The sequence below is a fragment of the Cupressus sempervirens genome, chromosome 10, assembly GCF_028749045.1.
Source record: "Cupressus sempervirens isolate cs-2001-9-10 chromosome 10, ASM2874904v1, whole genome shotgun sequence".
NCBI classification, from domain to species: domain Eukaryota; kingdom Viridiplantae; phylum Streptophyta; class Pinopsida; order Cupressales; family Cupressaceae; genus Cupressus; species Cupressus sempervirens.
The window spans coordinates 753167018-753188808 of record NC_143127.1 but is presented as its reverse complement, the minus strand read 5'-3'; the positions used below and the strand labels follow the sequence as shown (position 1 = coordinate 753188808).

At 35.7% G+C, this 21791-nt stretch overlaps 1 protein-coding gene across 1 annotated transcript in view; it reads right to left on the bottom strand.

The window, feature by feature from the left end:
• MAG1 (Calcineurin-like metallo-phosphoesterase superfamily protein) overlaps positions 1 to 21791 on the bottom strand; it is an 82197-nt gene that overhangs the window by 40823 nt on the left and 19583 nt on the right. Inside the window, exon 3 of the mRNA XM_089803481.1 lies at positions 11313 to 11450. Coding sequence (XP_089659607.1) covers positions 11313 to 11450 — 138 coding nt within the window. The remainder of the gene's footprint in view (positions 1 to 11312; positions 11451 to 21791) is intronic.

Genomic DNA, 21791 nt, shown 5'->3' with positions numbered 1-21791 from the left:
CTACATGTGAGCATCCATTAGCTATCTTGGGAAGATACTTTGCTATCTTTAGTCTGATAGATGGTTGCTCCTCATTGGTTGGTGTTGCCACCTCCTCCCTCTTGCTAGCCTATATAAGCATGCTACCTGGCTTGTATTTACATCTCTTGTTTTTTGCATCCTCTTAATGCTATTTTGCTTCCAGCATTTGCATTACTCTCTTGGAGACTAACTCTATGATGCTATTTTGATTTTGTATCATTTGCATTCATAGTTTAGATATTTACTCTTTGCACTAGTTTTCTGGGTTATTAATCTTTTCAGATTCTAACACTACTGTACTCCTAAAATAGCATCACATTACTCAACCCGAGCACATAGAAATCTCTTGTCAAAGTGTACTCTCCCAGCCATATGTTCAGTTGCGGCACAACTCAATTACTACTTAATGGAAAACCATTTGCGACAATAACACTAAACCTAGGGAATTCCTCAACCTGTAGTCCACGCTTGCTCACCAATCCTTCACCTATAAAATTGTGTGTAGCTCCACTATGGTAAGCATACCGCCCTCTGCCCTTTAAGGATAACTTTTAGTCAAAAAGGATAGCGGTGAGGTACTCCCTATAACATGACAATATGTGTAATATCTCAATCAGCAGTATCTTCCAACTCAATCTGTTGAGGTTGAATATCTTGCACATCTTCATCAATGTTGCCCTCCTGTTCATTTGATTCCTCATCCTTAGAATGGAATTATATTAAATATACCATGTCTTTCCCAAGACAACAGTGACCAAGTTCCTACAGTTCTTTCCAAGTGAAACATAATTTTCTCCTTTGCAATTTATTTCAAATCTCTTGCTCAATTTTGGAAGGTAAGTTTCTTTGCTGATTGAAACTCATATTCTTTGGGTGATTTGAAAATTTCTTATCACATTTCCAAGGGCTGAAATCTTTATTTTGTGGCTGATAGGAAGGTGTAACTTCTAGGTCTATAGCTAACCCAATAGCATCTTCTCATGAACTAGGCCTATTTATCACTAGGACCTTCAACCATAGTAACACCGCCTTGGGGGATGGGGGGACGACAAAACAAGGGGACAAGTTTTCAGGATAGGGGGACAGGCAGGCCTTAATTTGGGAATAGTGGGGGGACGGTGGTGGGGGACGGGGGGGGTTGTATATACTATACATGTGGTAGTTAAAATGTTGGTTATGAAATGATGTATTGCAATATAAGATATAAAGATGTAAAAGAGTAAATACTTTAACATTTTATTGAATTGGAACATCGAACATTGAACATAAAGAGTCAAATCAGCAAATAGTCAACACCGGGACATCCCCCCATCCTCGACCGAGGTGGCCGAAGCTGGTGGCGCCACTGGGGACAGGAGAATGGAGTCCCCAAGTCCTCGATGCATACTTGTCTCTAGGACGTGGACCAAAAAAGGGAGGGGATGAATCCCTGTGTTACTATGCTTTCAACTAAAATCATTGTTACATAATCAACCTTTTGTCAAACTCTTCATAAAGATGAAAAATTGGCATGATCCTAGGAAACAAGTTTGTGGTGCCACCAATCATATGCTTCTCCTTCCAAGTGCATAGTAGCGAACCGAATCGCCTTTTCTTCTTCTATGGGCTTGAGTGACAAAAAGGTGTCCAACTTATGAACCCATGATCTAGCAGATATTTCTCTAGTTTTCATTGAAAATGGATATTGTAATTTTGCTCAAGGCATCCTTGTGCTTTACCAATTGGAAGCCCTGTCCAACTTGCCCTCTAGGCCCCCTGTCTTGCCCTTTCAAATGATTTTTGGCATTGCCCTTATGCTGGTTCATGAATTGATTTAAATTAATCAATTGCCTTACATCAGCTGAAAGTTGCATATATTCATTTTGAGCCTCTATAGTATTATATGTGATGTGCATTCCTTCTACCTCAACCTCAGAAATCGATTCTCTTTCAACCGGACAAGGTATAAAAGTGGGATGCAACGGTTGACCAGACCTTGTCTCTACTGTTCTCACATTAGAGGTTGCTCTATCTTGGTTCTCACGCCTTGCTTCACTTTTGTTATTTAGCTACTAGAACTTCCAGATCTCATATGTCCAACTTTCAATTGTCCCATTGGTGTGATCATATGCTCCTAGAATTGTTGCAACATCTATTGTTGTAGTTGTATCTGTAGCTCTTGTTGCTGTTAATACCATTGGGAAAAAATTGTCAGGAAATCAATAAGTTGATTATTTTATTCCCTTTGTGGGCTGCCCTCTCTTTTGTCTCTCATCCTAACTTCAGCTGGGTTAATTTCAACGTCTTCTTGTTGCCCCAACCTACTTGTGTTGTATCTCAATTTAAATCCACTTGGATACATAGAACCACTTTAAAGTGGCATACATCGGATTAGGTGCCAAAAACAAACTTCAATTACGACATGCAATGGAAAAGTTGTGGTAAGCACTCAAAAGAAAACCTGCAATTGGAACCCCCACAAGTTGGCAAGGTTTGTGGCTCTAATACCAATAAAATATTCTAAGCTATTAATCCAAAATGGATGTAAACATGTTCAACCCATAATACAACTTCTAATTTAAATCAAGAAAGATGCAAATAGAAAGTGAATATCAATTGCATGAGTAATATAGATTTCCCTCTTTCATAAATTCACAAAAGCAATATTCGTCTGGTTATATTGAATTTATTACAAAGGGAACTTAACAATGATAGCATGTAATGTTCATACTACGATCAGTTTTCTCTAACAATATTGATACCTTAAGAGCCAAAAACTATTGAATCAAATTGCTAGTTATGGCACAACCTCTATGCCTTGACATTAACACTATATGAAGTTGTTTCTTCACTATTGTTGTCAGCCTCAAATATCACTAACTCATCACTATGCACATATGTTGATGAAAGATCTGCGTGGATTTATCCAATGTTTATTGCCTCCAGATATGAGACTTTCTCTAGGGTTTGCATCTTGAGAAAGATTGGAGTGATCAAACTTGCGAAGTATAAAAGAAGATAATAATTACAGGATAACTCATCTCTACAATCGAATTCCTTATATCCAATTCCCAGTGCTCCAAAAAGGCAGATATTCACATACTTCTAAATTGTAAGACCGCTTCAAAGGAAACATTCTAATTTGCACTTCCAATTGTCTGGTCTAGAAAGCATGTGATTAGGCTGTAGAAACTTCGATAGAGGTGGCAAAAATAAAGCCAATAGCCACTTAGAACTGGGCCCCTTCCTACAAACTAAAAATAGGCAATGTTCCATTATTAAACTCACTAGCCTATGGGACTCGAAAACAAAATTAGGCATAGAAAATTTTATTATTTAATAAACGAAAAACACCTATATGGAACAGCACATTACATACTTAGCCAAATTTTCATTTAATCACTTCTCAATCGAAATACAAGGAGGCTTAGGAGACCGACGGCAGAAATTACCAAGAAAACAAAAGCTGAAAAGCCAAGAAAATGAAAAAGGTAGGGGATCCCCATTTGCAATGGGGCAATGTGTGAAAAGGTCACAACAATACTCTTCAAACTATAGTACTGTTTCCTTCTTGATTTACCTGAATGGGATCAGTCTTACCCACACCCCACTGCTTTCCTTTTTGCTTTCACATATTTTCTTTCTTCTCTGTATCCACCTGACTTTTGTTCTTTGAATATTTTTTTGGGGAACCCCCTGGTTCTCTTATAAGATGAGCATATCATTTCGTCAAAGGAAAACCAAGACATCAATATCTCATATGTTAATGTTTTAGCCTAGAAATAGAGATAAACAGCAATAAAAGAGCATAAACTATACATAAAACACTCAATACATTTATTCTAGGAGAACCCTTCCACATGAAGGGAAAAACCTAGCCACACCAACAAAAATGACTTTTATTGATTATAAAATATTCAACTACATGGTTTTCCACTTGATTGATTTACAATATACCAAGCAATCATATAAATCGATTGCATAAGACTCTTCGTCTTACACATGAAGGTCTCTTTGACTCCCAAAAATAAGACCCTTCATATTTTCACATATTCAACAATTCACATTGCTTATTCGCGTGACCTATGACACATCTTTTTGCATAATATTAATTTAAATATAATCAAAAATATCTCTTTCAGTTGAAGATGACCATAATGGTCATAACAAACATATTTCTATCTCATAAAATCAGAGATAAAGATCAATATCACAGCTACAAACTTTAGCACTCCCTCTTAGGAAAAGAGATCATTTGTCAAGCATGTACACATAGCTACACCTAAAGGTGATAGACTCACATAACATAATCCACCATAGTTACTTCATAAGCACAAAGAATGGAGTCACACACATGACTTTCACCATGCCTACTTGGAGAGGGTAGAACGAATACTTTTATCTCAAAACTTCTCCTAGAGAAGGATACATTTCCACCATGCCTACTCGTAGAAGGTGGTCCACCGTACCTACTCGCAGAGTGTGGAACAAGGGCTTTCACCTCAAACTTCTCCTAGAGAAGAATGCATTTCCACCATGTCTTTTTGCAAAGGGTGATCCATTGTACTTACTCACAAAGGGTGGAAAGAGGGCTTTCACCTCAAACTTCTCCTAGAGAAGAATACATCAATAACTGAGATTTTCTCTTAACAAAGACTCCCTCTTCGCAGGGACAACTTTAATAACTGAGATTTTCTCTTAGCAGAGACTTCCTCTCATCAAGGACAACTTTAATAAATGAAATTTTCTCTTAAACTGAGACTCCCTCTCAATAGGGACAACTTTAATAACATAGTTTCTCTCTTAGTAGGGACAATTTTAATCACCACAATAAGATGGCTAACTATTGCATAAACTTGCAAAGGGTTGGACATCTCCCTCTGTCACATAATCTCCCTCTAAAGTTGAATAGTCTCTCTCTCTAAATATGATCTTCCCTTTTTAATAATGTGCCACCAGTTTAGTATCAAGACTACAAACAACATTGCATAATCTCTCACCATCCCATTGCATCTTGCAACCAAGAGAGATTCATAAGATCAATTTATCATAGAGATCAATGCAAAAATATACTCCATCTCCAATTGTATACAAACATCATAGAATACTTATCTCTCTGAATTCTGATCTCAAACACACATACACAATATTTGAATAAGTGCTAACCAGTACTCATGATAATCATAGAACTTGTTTGAATAGAATGTGTTGCTCAATAAAGATGTTACCATAAAGGAAAAATAAGAACCGACATCTTCCAGAATAACCTATCAATCTTCTCACAGGCTCAACAATACGAAATTATAATCGACTCAATATTTATTTCTGAATGAGATAAAGATGCCACACATCCTCCGAATTTCATCAAAACTGTAAATTCTTAAAAAAATCAGACTAACAAGATGGAGTACTACATGTCTGGAGAACTTTGGGGAATAGACACAATTATATAGCTCAAAGTTCTATCAATGCAAACAATGAATTAGCCTTCCATAGTTTGACAAAATTTTGTATAAAAACTATAGATAGCATAACATTTAATCAAATTTATATCAAGAACTTACCCTAAAGAAGAATAAAATTGTTTAATTTATAGAACTAAGGTTATAAAGGATAAGTGTACCTGAACAGATTGAACTTTCTTACATCAAGAGAGATGGAGTTGCTCTGCTTTAGATAAGTCGGGCGTGATAAGGGGTCATCATCGCAAAGGAGATCCTTCACAAGTGGTCATGCCCCTCCAAATTTCCAACTCATCAACTCCTTGATATCTCCTTCTCCATCACAACTCACATTTTCTCATCTCTTATTATGTTAAGGGGCTATGCACTTGCTACTATGACCTGGCTAAGGTTCGGAAGATCTGGCTCCACTAAGAAAGACACGCATTGTATCTCTCAAGCTATATAGACCCTTTGCAAACCTCCTCGTCACCGCTGCCAAAAACATAATCCTAGAGTTAAACTATGAATGACCCACAAGAAATAACTGATATAGCTAAACCTTAAAACTCAATATTTCTAATGACATATTGTAAAGAGCATTAAAAAAAACCGTCACTGGTATGAAAGAAACTGACAAGCTTTAGTGTCACCGATAGTTCGCCGTGACTTCAACACATTAAAAAAAACTGTCAATCCATTTGAACAAGATTTTTATACAATTTTAATAAACACAACATGTTGATGTTGACCGCCAACTATAATCATCAAACATCTATGTGGCACAAGGATATATTGTTCTACGGCTCTACCGCCTTGCAAACGTTTTCCTTCTGGTTTCCTTTAACGCATATGGTTATAAAATTTGGTCAGGTTATAAAATTTGGTCAAACAAACAACCACCTCCATGATATCATGCATTTCAAAAACAAATTTCATTCAAAATTTTGCTCTAATTATTGTTCAATAGCATCTTCGAAACAATGAGAATTTGTGACAAATTGGGCCGTTCTTTGGAATACAATTTCATTGCACAAATAGCACCTCTTGACCATCGTAGTTAGAGGGAATCAATGGAACAATTGCACTAGGATTGGAATAAGTGGTGGTCATGCATCCAAATCCCAACTCCGTCAAGGAGACCCCCGCCCTCAGTAACCTTAGGAGGAACCTTCAAAAACATGACTATGTCTTCTGTCGCCCAGATCTTAGCCAATTCCTTATGTGAACGGTTAGCAAAAGTCATCCCGACCAGTCTTGCTCATCCAACCACACCCAACATGAGCATAGCAAAAACCCCTTTGCATCACTCGCAATTCCACTCCATCTATATCGATGCATAAGAAATTACAAAAGTTCTCTGCAAAAGTCACGCAATCTCAAAACATTCCAACAATAGCTTGAACCTCTACACAAAACAATTCCAAGAATAGATTCCACGACACTCACAAACTAGTGTTAGACTGACAGCGGCTCCAATTAGTTCTTATTTAGAGCCTAGCGTGGACAACAATAGCACAAAACCTGATAGTTTCCAAACTTCACAAAAAAGTCGTAGTGATGTAAAGATGATCTTTCTCAACCTGAGCTTCCATTACATAATCTACTAATATTGTCTAAAGGTGCTCTTAACATTCAATAGAACTCCCGCTCTGTTAGCTCACACACTTGTCAATTCTCTTTGATTAAACATGTTTGGTACAACTGCAAAGAGTCCAATACCATAGAGAATCTTGGTGCATTGCTCACATGATGCCAATTCAGAATGAAATGCACAAACTAAAACTCATAATTTGCAAAATCAACAATGATGAGAGAAATGTTCCTTTAGATGCGATGCCTTCTTAGTACCCAAAAACTGATGCAGAAACTGCATGGAGCACTACCGAGGCGGTGCAATACTTGTACTGACAGAAACCTAATCATTCATGGCATTCATCGCTATCTTCTAGTATCATACTCAACTCACTAATAATAACAAATGACATCTGAAATAATCCACAAAAACGAACCATCAACCATAACGAATACACAAAAAGGGAGTTATTGTCGCTCAAGGCGAGATGTGAATGATCTACGCTGCATGAATCCAAAAGAACAGACCATCTATACATTTAAACATCTGACAATAAACATATGAGGTAAAAATACTTTATGGCGAAAAACATCAGTCCCCACAACAACTCCTCAAGTTGGAGAAACAACAGAAAATATAAAAGAAACTCTCTTATTGCTCTTATCCAACAGGGGATTCATGAGGGTTGGGAGAATAGACATGAAGGTACCCCTAAGCTTGTGAAAGGGATGCATGGTAACCCAAGTGCTATACTGAAAGAAATTGGGGTCATGAAGAGCCAAATCCAAACACTTGGCAGTGACATGCAGGAACTTAGGAAGGTTGTCATGCATGTTAGTAAAACTGCACATGGTGAGCGCACCCTCGGCCAACATATTGACAGGCTCATGGATGTGGTTGGCAGCGCTGAGGATGTTAAAAATCTTATGCAGAAGATTCCACAACTGGAGGCTAAGAACAAGGCTATTGATAGAGACTTCAATGCAAATTAGGAGAAGGTTACTATGATGGAAGCCAAGATGTGCAACCTTGAGAAGTTAATTAAGCAAATGGTTGACAATGTGTCTACTCTGTTGAAGAAACTGGACATGGATAAAGGCCAGGACTCTCCTCCGGTGGTTGATAGCCAAGGTCCCAGCAAACGCACTAGGGCCCATTCTAAAAAGACTAATGATACAGCCAAGAAGGATGAGGTGAAGGCTATAGCGGAAAACATGCAGATGCTAGCTGATCAAGCTCTGGACCCGATTAAGGCCACGTAGTTGGTTCTTTTCTGTCTTTTGTGCTGTCCTTTTGCTTTCCTAGTGTTGTTTCTTTGCTGTTTTTTTCAGCAGTTTTGTCTGTGACCTCTTGTGTTTCTTTTTGGAGGTCTATTTAGTTTTTGTTCCTAAATGATCTATCTTTTCTAAGACTGTCCTTTTGTAATAAGGTTTCAGGTCCTTAAAACCTGTTTTTACTTAATCAAAACTAGGGTCTAATACCATGTTAATGTTTTAGCCCCGAAATAGAGATAACAGCAATAAAAGAGCATAAACTATACACAAAACACTCAATACATTTATCCTAGGAAAACCCTTCCACTGGAAGGGGAAAACCCAGCCACACCAGCAAAAATTGACTTTTATGGATCATAAAATATTCAAGTACATGGCTTTCCACTTGATTGATTTACAATATACCAAGCAATCATATAAATAGATTGCATTAGACTCTTCATCTAATACATGAAGGTCTCTTTGAGTCCCAATAATAAGACCCTTTATATTTTCACATATTCAACACTCCATACGCATGCCTCTTTGCATAACATATGACGCATTTTTTTTGCATAATAAACTAAATATAATCACAAATATCTCTTTCAGCTGAAGATGACCATAATGGTCATAATAAACAAATTTCTAGCTCATAAAATCATAGATAAAGATCCCTATCACAGCTACAAACTTCAACATCATAAACAAACTATAATTCAATGAAAATTATGGTACCATCGAAGACACCATCTCTGTCAAATTCATTAGTGAAGATAGCAAAGATATATCACTTGACATATGATCGAAGTTCAACCCCTCCAGTCATTCTCCAAATTCTTCAATGCAGGAGCGTAGATCATCCAAAGGTAGATACCCCCAAGGAATCTGCATATCGAACTATACCTGAGGAAAGACCATATCAGACTCTGGAAAAAATACATTTCTCTTGGACCAAGAAACCATCTTTGTCAGTTATTTAGGGAAGATGGCAATGAAATATTTTTTGGCCTCTAACGAGTTGTTCTGCCTTGTTCTTGCCCACCATAACCATAACCGCATCGATATCCTTCTCAAACTTGGATAAACTCAATCTAGCCACCATATCTTTAGAAAATTGAAAAAGGTGGTAGATTCCTCAATTTTGGATCATGAAAGGAATCCCAGCCACCATACAGATTACAAGGCAAAACAAAGAAAAAAAACAGGAGCAGAAAATTGGAAGAGAGTGCAAGCATACATATGCATGCCCGAGTGCACACACACACGCACACACATATATGAATGTGCGTGTGTGTACCAAGCTCAAACCCAAACCAGCAACATGGTTAAATATGGATCCAAAGTCTACATCTGATCACTTTTTTTTGTTACAGTAGTTATTCATGATTTGGGTAGTGTAGTTGCTTATTTAGATGCCTTATCATCACTAACAGAGATTAATTGAAAGATGCTGTAAAGGCATATTTCAATGCTTTTCTCAATAGTTTGGTCTTAGACTATTGTATTATTGTCTTGGGATAAAAATCTGAAAACTGAAATATATGCTCTTCTGTCACCAAAGAGATATGCTGGTGATCGATTGGAGAATACTTTTAAAGTGGATGATTGCAAGGTAGAACTCTAAAAGAAACAAGGCTCAAGTTAACAAAAGATTAAGAAAAAACACTAGATGAGACTATGGCAAACAGATTGGTAGCCTAATTTATCCAACACAGTCAGAATTCAGTCTTTATTGAGGACTGTTCAAAGTTCTATGATATCATTGAAATTGACAATTAGTAATTACATATCTGCATATGAAAATTTGTGGTCTATGAAAGCTATGTAAGCAGGTTCTTTGAAATAGGCCCTATCTGTAAAAATATAGTTCCTAGTTCAGTTTCAGGTCCGGGATGGTTCTCAGTTCACCTAGAGTTTGGCTAGGGCACCCTGTAGGTATTTACAGGAGATTTTCAGGTTGTACCCACGGAGAAACCTAAAATACAATACAATATTTAAATGCTGAATATTTTCTGTTTAAGGAAGAAGAAAGATTCAATCAGTGACTAGAGTGCTTGGATGCATTTCTGGAGAGTCCAAATCCAGAGTCCTTACCAATTCTGTATACAAACGATCCAACCCTCCCCTAGGGGGAGTCTGTCCCTTGAGTCTGATTTAATACACAGCCAGCCATTGCTGAACCCAATCCCCGGAAAATAAAACCCACGATATTGCAAAACCTGACTTCCAATTTATTGACTCAGATTGAACTATCAGCTTGAAGATAAGTTGTCTAAATCAAGGATGTTTAACTTGTTTCAGGTACAATCAACAAATGAAAAAAGCTTACGGTAAGGTCCTAGGATTATTTATCTATTATTACATGACCATTGTGGGAAAAAAAAGCCAAAGCCACCCGAATAAAATTTATTAACTGTTATGAAAATGAATCATTACATATCAGCAGAGTAAATATTAAGTGCATCAATCAAAAAGTTTACTAAGTTTTGACCAGCAAAGCCTACTGGGACAACAATTAATTTTATTTCAGCATTACACTATTGAAGCAATGATCTAAAAAGTGTCAAATAAACTGAAATGCTCATGCAGGTGATGTTGATGTTTTTCTATAGCAAAATTAGTGAGAGTTGTAATTGAGTCCACATTATCCTTGCCTAGCATTTCAAGGCAATTGACATGAAATTTTGATATAGCCCATTTTCACTTTCTGGAGAGAAATCAGCACACTTTGATCTTTTAAGCCCTAAAGATTCTCCATATTTCAAAGTGCTTTTCCACAAAGTAAAGTTTACATTTTTTTAAAAGTCCTGTTACTCATAGAAGCAGAAACCTTTTTTCCATGTATTACTGGGTACCAAGATGCTCTTATTCACAAAATATAAGATGCCTACATATACATATACATATACATATACATACATACATACATATACATATACATACATACATACATACATACATACATACATATATATATATATATATATATATATATATATATCATCACTCAAAAGTGTAAGTGAGTTTAAAATGTCAAACCTGGTGACCATGGCAAATGCCAAGCTTGAATTGTCCAATTGTCAATGTTTTGGTTTCTGGATAACGTGGGTCCTCGTCATACTCACCTCGAGTCACATGTAAGTCAGGACAGAGACTCTTCAAGTAGTCATGAACTTCCTGTTCATTAAAAGGTCAGCAACATTGCAGTCTGAATCGAAAAATAATAAATATAAATGAAGAATTGTGATTTTGCTTAATTGTGATAGTATGATCTAGCTTTGACACACACAAAAAGCATCCATTTCTGATACATTTCAATTGCATGTAACATTCTATTAAGCCCAAAATTTACACATAATGAAGTCGTGTTTCTTGATAGTAACAACAGAGTTCAAAATGGTAGATAGAAGTGAGATAATTCGGGGTATATAAGGTAGCATGGTATTGGCATGGTGAGGAAAAAGTGTACAAGGAGTTTGATTACCCAGGCTTAATACAGGAAAAACTAGATAAACACGTAGAAGCTAAAAACATGTTTTAACAATAAAATAGATTGAAAAATACTAATCGTTAAAAATTGTAAAGGATGAAAAAAGTCATTCTCCTGTGACTATTTATGTAAAAAAATACAGCTTGCCCTATAATAGTAGGGCATTCTGTTGTCGAGCATGGCCTACCACTTTACAATCAGCCCAATGGTTTTTCCCTAAATCTTTACTAATGCATAACATAAAAAGAATAAACCTCATTGCGGTTTAAAACTTGAACTTGTTTTAAAAATCATATCCAAAACCGAACTTAAGGCAAAATAAAATACTCTAATACTTAAAGAATTTCAAGTCCACCTATGTTTTGTATTTCCTACCAACTGTAAAATGAACCAAAAAAAATAGGTATGTCAAAAAGAATGTCATAACCTATTTTCAGAACATGGGAGCCAAGGAAGGATTAATTGAAGAAGATTTGTCCCATTCCATTGCAAGAGGGAAGGGAGCATGCAAACTAAAGAAGGATCAATGGAACTAAGGAATGATAATTTTCTGGTTCCATCAGAAGAGGGGAGGAAGTATGGGAAATAAGGAAGGATTAATGAAAGAAGATTGGAACAGGAAGGATGGATTAAGAGTTATTGCTTCTTTCAAAGGGTGGTAATTAAGAAAGGTTGGGACTATTTTGAAGGACATGAATGATGAAGTGTTGTGACTCTTTCAAAGTGGGGTAGTTAAAAAAGGTTGTGACTCTTTCAAAGGACATGAATGATGAAGGGTTGTGACTCTTTCAGAAGGTGTTAGTAATGAAAGATTGTAACTCTTTCAAAGGGCATAAAGGATTTAGTGTTATGACTTTCTCAAAAGGATGGTAAATAAGAATGGTTGTGACTCTTTCATAGGGCATAAATAATGAAGGGTTGTGACTCTCAAAAGGTGAAGATTGTAAAAGGATGTGACCGTTGCAAAGTGCGGGTGTTGTAAAGAGGTCTCTCCCCCTCTCATTGGAAGATATAAAAGGGTGAAGGATTCATTTGAGGAGAACAACCAAGGGAGATGAATTTGGAAATTATTTATTATTCTCAAAAGCAACAATAAAAGTGATGACTCAAACATTATGGAAGGTGTTGACCCTACCAACAAGAAAGTGTAAAGAAGAACTCATTCCAAGCATCCAAGGATCACCTGTGAATCATCACTCATGAATCCAGCAATCATTAATCCCTCATGATATCAATCAATCAGCAAGATCAAGCAATCATTCAATTAATATCAATCATCACTTTGCCTTGGGATCAAGGAAGCAAATAATTCAGAATTCAAGGATCAATCGGCAATCACCTAATCTTCACTCACCAATACCTCAAATCATCAAATCAAAGGAATGCATTCATTCAATCAATCAATCATCAAACTGGAATGTTATATTACAACATAATCTCTCATTTATTTAAGAAAACCAATAATACACTGTCATGATCCCAACCAAATTCTGATCAGAAATTGTCTCATGATAATGAGACTCCACAATTTCTGAAATAATGAAAATATGCCTTCATGTCAACGTTAATAATCTGAAACCATAGTTGTTATCTGTTTGATCTAAATCACTATTATCAGAAATTAAGCATCCGACATTGCTCACGACCTGTGGATGCCGGTCAAACTTTTTCAATGAAGGAACTTGATAGATATATATATGACTGTTCGATTTTCTATGAGGCCTGATATTCCACAATCATCAATCCTTAACTATTCCTTAAGCACAACAACTGCAATGCTAAAATTAAGCATAGTAACTGGAATGGTAACAAAGGGTCACATCATTAGAGGAGGCGATGGTTAGTTGGGAGAAGACAACTCTCTTGAGCTAAGGATTTCAACTCATTGTCTTTACCCTGATTTCTGTATAAGGCAAAACATTCAGTTAGTGAAAGGCATCGAATGGGACTAAATAAAAGAGTCATGCAAAAGGCAGCCATACTAGCAGCAATAACTATATAATAATATATATTGTGGACTTGCAGTGTTAATTACATATTGTGGTATGGGTCTCCATATATAATAGATAATTCAGTGTACATTTGTGTACCTTCAATTTAATATGCATTTCATTCCTATTACGAAGTGATTGGTAAAATACTTGCTTGTTATTAACAAAGACCGAGAGTTCTATATATATAAAAGAATAAAGCGATGTTTCCTTAAGAAACGATTGTAAAGAATAGAAATATTCTATTCTAGCTAAAAGAAAGCTAACAGCTAACTACAGCTAACTAAATATTAGAAACATTCTAATATTTACAATAGATTACAAACAGATAACTATTAACTAATAATAGAAGCTTATCTATTATCGTAATAATTCCTGAATCGGGATTTTTTTATGGGAGTTATGTATGAGATACTATGTATATTTATACTCTATGACTGATGTAACCAGCCCTTGTGGGGCAAATGAGAGATTACAGGCAGGAGAACAGTGATGGGATCACCTTCTAAGCATGCCACCTCATAGTATATGACCAGGAGTTGCATGGGGGCAAGGAAGGACAAAGGGGTCTGTCTTTGGGCTTAGGAAGGATGAACTTTTTAGGCACCCTGTTGTGAATACTCCTCATGACCTCTATCATGGCATATGAATACACAAGGATGTTCAATCATTGGAGTAAGATACAAGTGGAAAGATTGAGTAGAACAGTGATGGGCCACCTCACAAGTACCCACGCTCGTATGGATGATATGGGCCACATAAGGCCAAGAGGGATAGTATACCCATTCTTGGGCCTAGGGTAGAGGGTCTCTCATTCTAACTCATCCCTTCTATGCTGAGTCATCTTAATAATTTAATTTAAGCAATCTAGAGAGTTGATCTACATTTTCAACATATGCATATTTCTAACTGAAGAAATCTATTTACGAATTATGATTAAAAAAGACTTCTAACTTGCTTTCATGTTCTCAATAAAAGTGAAAGGTATCTCTAAACCCTACGTGTTTTGAAATTGTAACCTAGGGCAAAATTTCGGTACTCGTAATTTGGGAACATTACTCCAGTTCTAGCAATAAGGATGACTAACATCACGGATTTAAGGCCTTCCAACTTCTAGGAAGTTATAGAATAGTAGGTTTGGTATGATGGCATGGAGGAGTACACCTCTATTAGGACAAAAGATGTATGGAACATTGGGCCAAGACTAGAAGAGAAGTCAATAGTAAGATTGTGGTGGCTCTATAAAATCAAGCATATTGCAAATGGCAACATTGAAAAGTGTGAAGAGAGCTTTTGGGTGAGAGGGCTCTCACAAAAGGAGGGAGAGAACTATGCAAAGATTTTTTCCCAATCATCAAATACACTTCCACTAGAACAGTTATTTCTTTAACTTTAGTTGTGGGGTAGAAAATACATCAGATGGATGTTAAGACAACTTTTCCTAATGATCTCATCGAAAAAGTGAATATTGAGAAACCTTGAGGCTTTTGTAAAATGGAAATGAATCCCATGTTTGTAGGCCAAGGAAAGCCTTTTTTGTACTCAAACAAGCACCCAAGGCATGGTATTGGCGGATAGATGAATGTCTACTTAATAAAGCAGATTATATTCTTTACTACATAATTGTTCAGACAAATATGCTTATTTCAAAACAAAAAACAATGGCATGTTCATTACAAGTGCAAAGCAGCTCACTATAGGGTGGAACGAAGACTTATCTATTGAGTTTGAGATAAAGAAAATTGGCCTAATGAAATACATTTTGGGTTTACAGGTTAGAGAAAGACTAGGAGAGATCGTATTCATTTTAGATCTTGAAGTGATCTTGAATAGAGAATTGTAGTCCTTCGACCACTCCAATGATCACTAACATGACGTTCGTATCATCTTCAGATTCGAAGTTGATTGAGCCCACATTGTACAAGAAGCTAATAGGTTTGTCAATGTGTTTATGTGGTTTCTTTGGGAATATGTACTTCTCCATTGAGTTATAACAAGCGAGAGATCATAGTATTACCTAAGACACCATTAAAGTGCTTGAGATGAATGCAACTAGAAAGAAGATGACTCCTACATGTTTCCAAGTACAAAGCCATGCAATGGTGATGCAAGAAGGCATGGGGAATCTTTGTGTGATGTTGTGTGATGTCCCCTTCCTAATTATCTCTTGAATTTTCCCTAGAATCACAAATGTAACAAATTAGGGTTAGGGTTATATCTTACCAAGTAAAATATCTCTTCAAATAGTGTGCCTCTAGATTTGAATATTGCAATCATCAGACGTATATATATCGTCCATAGCACATGATACTCATATAATAGATCTAGCACCATTTCAACACATTAGAGACGAAGCATGATAAGCCTTCTCGAAGCCATCCCACGCTAAGCCCAAGAGTAGGACTTTGGCCCTCTTGGCCTCGATGACAAGCATGGACATCCACCTAGGGTCCCTACCTAGTGGGCTTCTTGTACCTTCTTTCCCTATCCATGCTTCATCTCCTAAGATTTAGCCATCATTATACAGTCAAAGAGGAGATCATAATGGAGGTTCCTTGATTCTCCTATCCAAGCCTAAGAGTGGAGCTTTGGCCCTTTTGGCCTTGATGTCAAACAACATTGACATCTACCCAAGGTCCCTACCTAAATGGCAATCCTCATGATTCCCCTTTCCCTTACACCTCCTTCCATCAATAATGATGGTGCTTTACTAACATGCATTTGACATATGCAATATATATATGTGTGTGTATAAATGTATGCATATAAAATTATTCATTGGAGTTAGTAAAACTGCATTATATACTTCGGTTATGAAAACTACTGGGGAAGAGACATGATGGGTCTTCTCAAAGCCATTTCTACACCAAGCCTAAGAGTAGGTGTTTGCCAAAGCCCTCTTGCTTGGAAGATTATACCAGCTTTCCCCAAACATGTCCCATTTCCCTACAAAAAATTGTCATCTTGTGGAATCATGCAAGGCTACTTGACTCTGTAAGTGCCCTCTTTGTCCTAGGTTGCAGTGGCCTGTTACATCCCAAATTTTGACCTAATTTTAAATTTATTCATAGCTGTTAGACTGAATGGATTTTTCTTTCATAATCAAGTGAAGTAGGTAGTTCTTTATATATGTTGTATTAATTGTTTAATGAAGATGGTCGTTATCCATTATTTGTCATGTGATGTTTAACAATTACTTGATTTTGGAATTATGGTTAATAATAAAATTCTTTTAAATGTTAATGTGAAAATTATTATAGAACTTATTATTGTGGAAATATTGCACGGGTGATTGTAGGAGAAGATGAAGGGGGGAAGCATTGCTAAACAAGATCAACAGAATGGGATACTAGATTAGTCCAATCATCAGGTTGATGGGTATGACCTTAAATTGCCTTGGTAAGGACCTAGTGACTTGAACTTCAGGATACAATTGAAGGACCCGCATGAGCTATTAAGTAAACATTTTAAAACATAAAATAATTTAATATAATATAATACATACCTCAAAAGAGTTTGATTGATCTTTCCACCACATAATTATAATAAATACCTATGTACGTAAACATAGATATAAGAATAAAGTGACACCATAATATTGTTATTTCTTTTATAATAGTACCATGTCACCTCCTAAATATATCTCCATGCATATAGATAGATATAAACCATAATTATTTTGGATTTATAACCTTTAAATCTTTTCCATCTTTATTTCATTATTTTTGCTAGAAAACTTAATGACACTTGGCATATTTGATTGGCGTCTAAGAGCCAAGACTCTTTTTCTTATGTTACGGCTTCTTGGAAGCCAAAGAATCATTTAACCTTTAATATATCATGAGGTTGAGAGAGATAGAGGATATACAAATCATATTTCCGATTTCCTTTCTCAATTCCGGCTTCCATCTACCACCCGATACCTCTGCAAATACCATCTGAAATCTCTACATCTATAACATTGCCAATCTCTTTTTTGCTTTGTATTAATCTTCTTGCTAAAGACGTGATAAATTTTACATTGGATTTTGCGCCTGAAGATCATTTCGAGGAAGAGTTGAATCATAGCGTCTAGCTAGACTCCTATCTTTCTAGATTATATCAGGTTATGTGGTCAATCATGTTCCAAGTATTGCTATATATTTCTTTATCAGTTGTTACTGAAATCAGATTACCATAGCAATAAACTGTAGTTATATTCATCACAAGTATCATCAATTAGTTCCTCTTTAAAAAAGAGCTCTTTATGATATTATGAAATCATGACTTAAATATGCCACTGGGAATCAGAATCAAATGATATTTCTGCAAGTTTTAAAGAACATATTCTTTCAAATCACAAATTGTTATAAGCTGGAAACATATAATATTCATGAAACAGTTGAGAATCAACAAACAAAGCTGATTGCACTAAGACTCTCAGCACCTAAGACTCACCAGCTGTATAGCCATGGAAAAGGTGAAGAGGTGAGATGGAATCTGCAATGACATGGATGACATGGAAATAAAGTCAGATATGATACAATAAATCTAAATAATTTTATTTAATAGCTCATGCTAGTCCATATTGTTGTTCCCCTATTGTCAAGTTGAGCGGTGGTGATCGAGCCATTAAACCCATCAAAAAACCTTGGCCAAGTTCATTTAAAGGCATGTTTGTCATCTATAATCACTTGATGTTAGTGGAGCCAGATATTAAGACATGTTCGTCCATAACTATGCGGACATTCTAAACACCGGAATGCTCGGGTGGCTGGACTAAAAGTATCCCAAGCTTGATCCAGAAGTAGGGAGGGCCTTTCTAATTCAATAGATTCTGTGGGGATAAGTATGGTCTGAGGTTAGAAGGTTAAGCCTAAGTCAATGCTTCTCCTCTTACCAAAAGCCGAGGCTTGCGCAACCAACTAAAGACTCATCGGATATTACTTGTACGTTCTTCTTTTCATGTTAAGTATTTACTTTACTTGTATGTAGGGAGAGATAGTAAATCATTATTTCAGTTGATCATTATTACAATTATTTTCAGTTAATCCTTATTATAGTTATTACAGTTGATCATTTATACAATTATTCCAGTTAATCATTAATAGAGTTATTTCAGATGATCATTGTTACAGTTATTTCAATTAATCATTAATATAGTTATTTTAGATGATCATTGTTACAGTTATTTTCAGTTAATCATTATTATAGTTATTACAGTTGATCATTGATATAGTTATTTCAGTTAATCGTTTTTATAATTATTTCAGTTAATTGTTGGTAGTTAAATGCAGTTAATGTCCTATGAAAAGGAATTCAGTTGGGGAAAACTCTTTATCGATCGTCTTTATTTTGTTATGAAAAACTTTTTGTTACATGGCCCTACTAGGATGGCCTTCTTATGAGCCCCTCACCATCTTTCTCTTACACCTAAGTCCCTCTCTCCGATAAGGTGGGTTTCAGACAATCAAGCCCATCCTATATTCTACTATGAGCATCCATCTAAGCATCATCTATTATTCATGTGTACATAGATATAATTATACCACAATTACTTGTAAGAAAGAAGGATGTTGCAGATGGCTGATCTAATATAATCAGTCTATCAATCTGATAGTAATTTCTTAGATGTAAATGTTGATCATTCTCTATGAATCAATTGTATTCCTTTTAGGTCCTCTACATGTTGATTGCTTAGATATTCTTGGATGTTTGTATTTGTTGATGCACGGGACTACTAAATGTTTTAATTGTTGGATGATTAACACTTGATTCTTCATTCTTTTTAGTGTATAATTGATGAATGATCTTCTCGTGCCTTATACTCTAATCTGCCCTTTAATGAGTACCAATTGTTGTGTGAGTACTTTTATTTATCTCTTGATTCACAGCACCAAGTATCCCTTTCAATGCTTGGAATGAATCCTCCTTTATTGGTGGAAGGGTTGCCACCTTTCATAAGGATTGAATCACCACTTTTCCTTGTTGCCTTTCGGGATAATGCATTATTCCCCAAATTGATCTCCCTTAGATGTCCTCCTCAAATTAAACCTTCACCCCTTTATACCTTCCAATGTGTTCAAATGGTCACAATTTCCAGCCTTCACAAGAGTCACAACCCTTCAACATTTCTACCCTTTGAAAAAGTCACAACACTTCACAATTGTCCCCTTTTAAAAGAGTCACTGCCCTTCATAATCACAACCTTTTCAAAGTCACAAACCTTCATAATAACAACCCTTTTGAAAGAGCTACAACACTTCATCACTGCTTCCCTTTGAAAGAGTTACTTCCTTATTTTGTTCACGTTCGTTTCTTTTTGCACTTATCCTTCTTTGGTTCCTATGCTCCCCTCTTTCTTCCTTCCTCCATATCCCCTTTCAAATGAACTCTCATCCCTTTATATCTTAGGTTGAGGGAGTCATAACTCTTCATTATGAATCTCTTGACCTTTCATTAACTTAATTAAGTTGTAATTATATTATATTTTATTATTATTTATCTATTTGTTTATTTTTACATTTAAATTTTATTATTGTTATTTATTATTAAATCCTATTTCAAGAAGGGGACATTACACTTTGCAATTGTAAGTGATTGTGTACCTTTTTGTATGACTCTTCTTTGGTGTTGAATGAATTATATTTATGAATTTTCATTTGCAAGCAGATGGAAAAATAGAATGCGGAATGACAACAAGGCAGTTTCCAAACTAGTAGGATTTTCCTCCTAGGAAAGGTCTAAAGACCCTTTTATATTTGTAATGTTCTAGATTTTATCCCAAGGTAATATAGTCTAGGAGAGCAAATTTAGAAGTGTAAATCCAATATATCTTGAATGTTTTCATGTTTATTTGGTATGTTTTTGAAGATTTTGCAAGTCTTTTCAATCACATTTTGGTGATTTAAGTGTTAATTCTGATTAGTTTGTCATCTAGACAACTATAAAATCTTTGTAAACCTTTTGCAAGATATCTTTTCAAATTACAATAAGGAACATATGGACCTATGCATGGACAACTAAGCTATGCTCATCCATTTATCTGCTCATTTGCATGCATAGAACCTAGCTTGTGTGGAGTTAGAGGTATAGTATTTAGTGGTATCTTCATTAAGGTAGCATAGCTAGATTTAGTTCATTGTACCTTTTGATTTATATAACCTGTGACTTTGTTGACTAGATGATTGAAGGCACCCATTCACTTCCTACTCAACCACCCATCACACCAACACATTCAAAACACTTAAAATTTAGTCTTCACTGTGTATTGTGTTAACTTAGTTTCATTTACTTTCATGACTAGATGTCCACACATACATTAACAGTTATCAAAGTACAATCCTACATTTTATACGGTTGTTTATCTACTCAATGAAAGTGCAAAACCTAGTATTGTCAAAGTAGCATACAAATAATTAATGCCAGACAAATAGGAGTATAATATGCATTAGACATTGCTCATGACAAGGCTTATGCCCATTTCTTGTAGTCAATATGGTGTCCATTTCTTGTAGTCAGTATGGCACCTTAAGGAAGCCTCCCTTAGCCAAGAAGAGTCTAAAGTAGGTCTTAACCACCCTAGCAAATCAATCCATGCTTCACCTACCTGATCAAAGTTTGAGGTCTTTTGCCTGGAGTTTGACACCTATAGCACTCATTGGAAGCCTATCTTTAGGGATTTGGGAACCAAGAACTTTGACCACCAAAATTATCTACATATAGTTAGATTAGGTTATTATTGGGTTAGAAAATGTTTTAGATTCCTTGTGCAAGAGATGTATATGCCTTCAATAATCAATGGTTATTACCTAAGTCACAGGATATGTCGAATTTCATACATGAGATTTGAGTTTTAGTGAATTTTTACCCTTTCTGAACATCACCCGAATTTTATAATATTTAATATGATATTGTTATTTAATATAATATAATATTATTTTACAATGACGTTGAGTTATTTATTTAAATCATTTAGCAACGTTAAACTATTTTGACAATTTTGTATATACATTACTATATTTAAAAATACATAAATATATATAACTTAAATTTAAT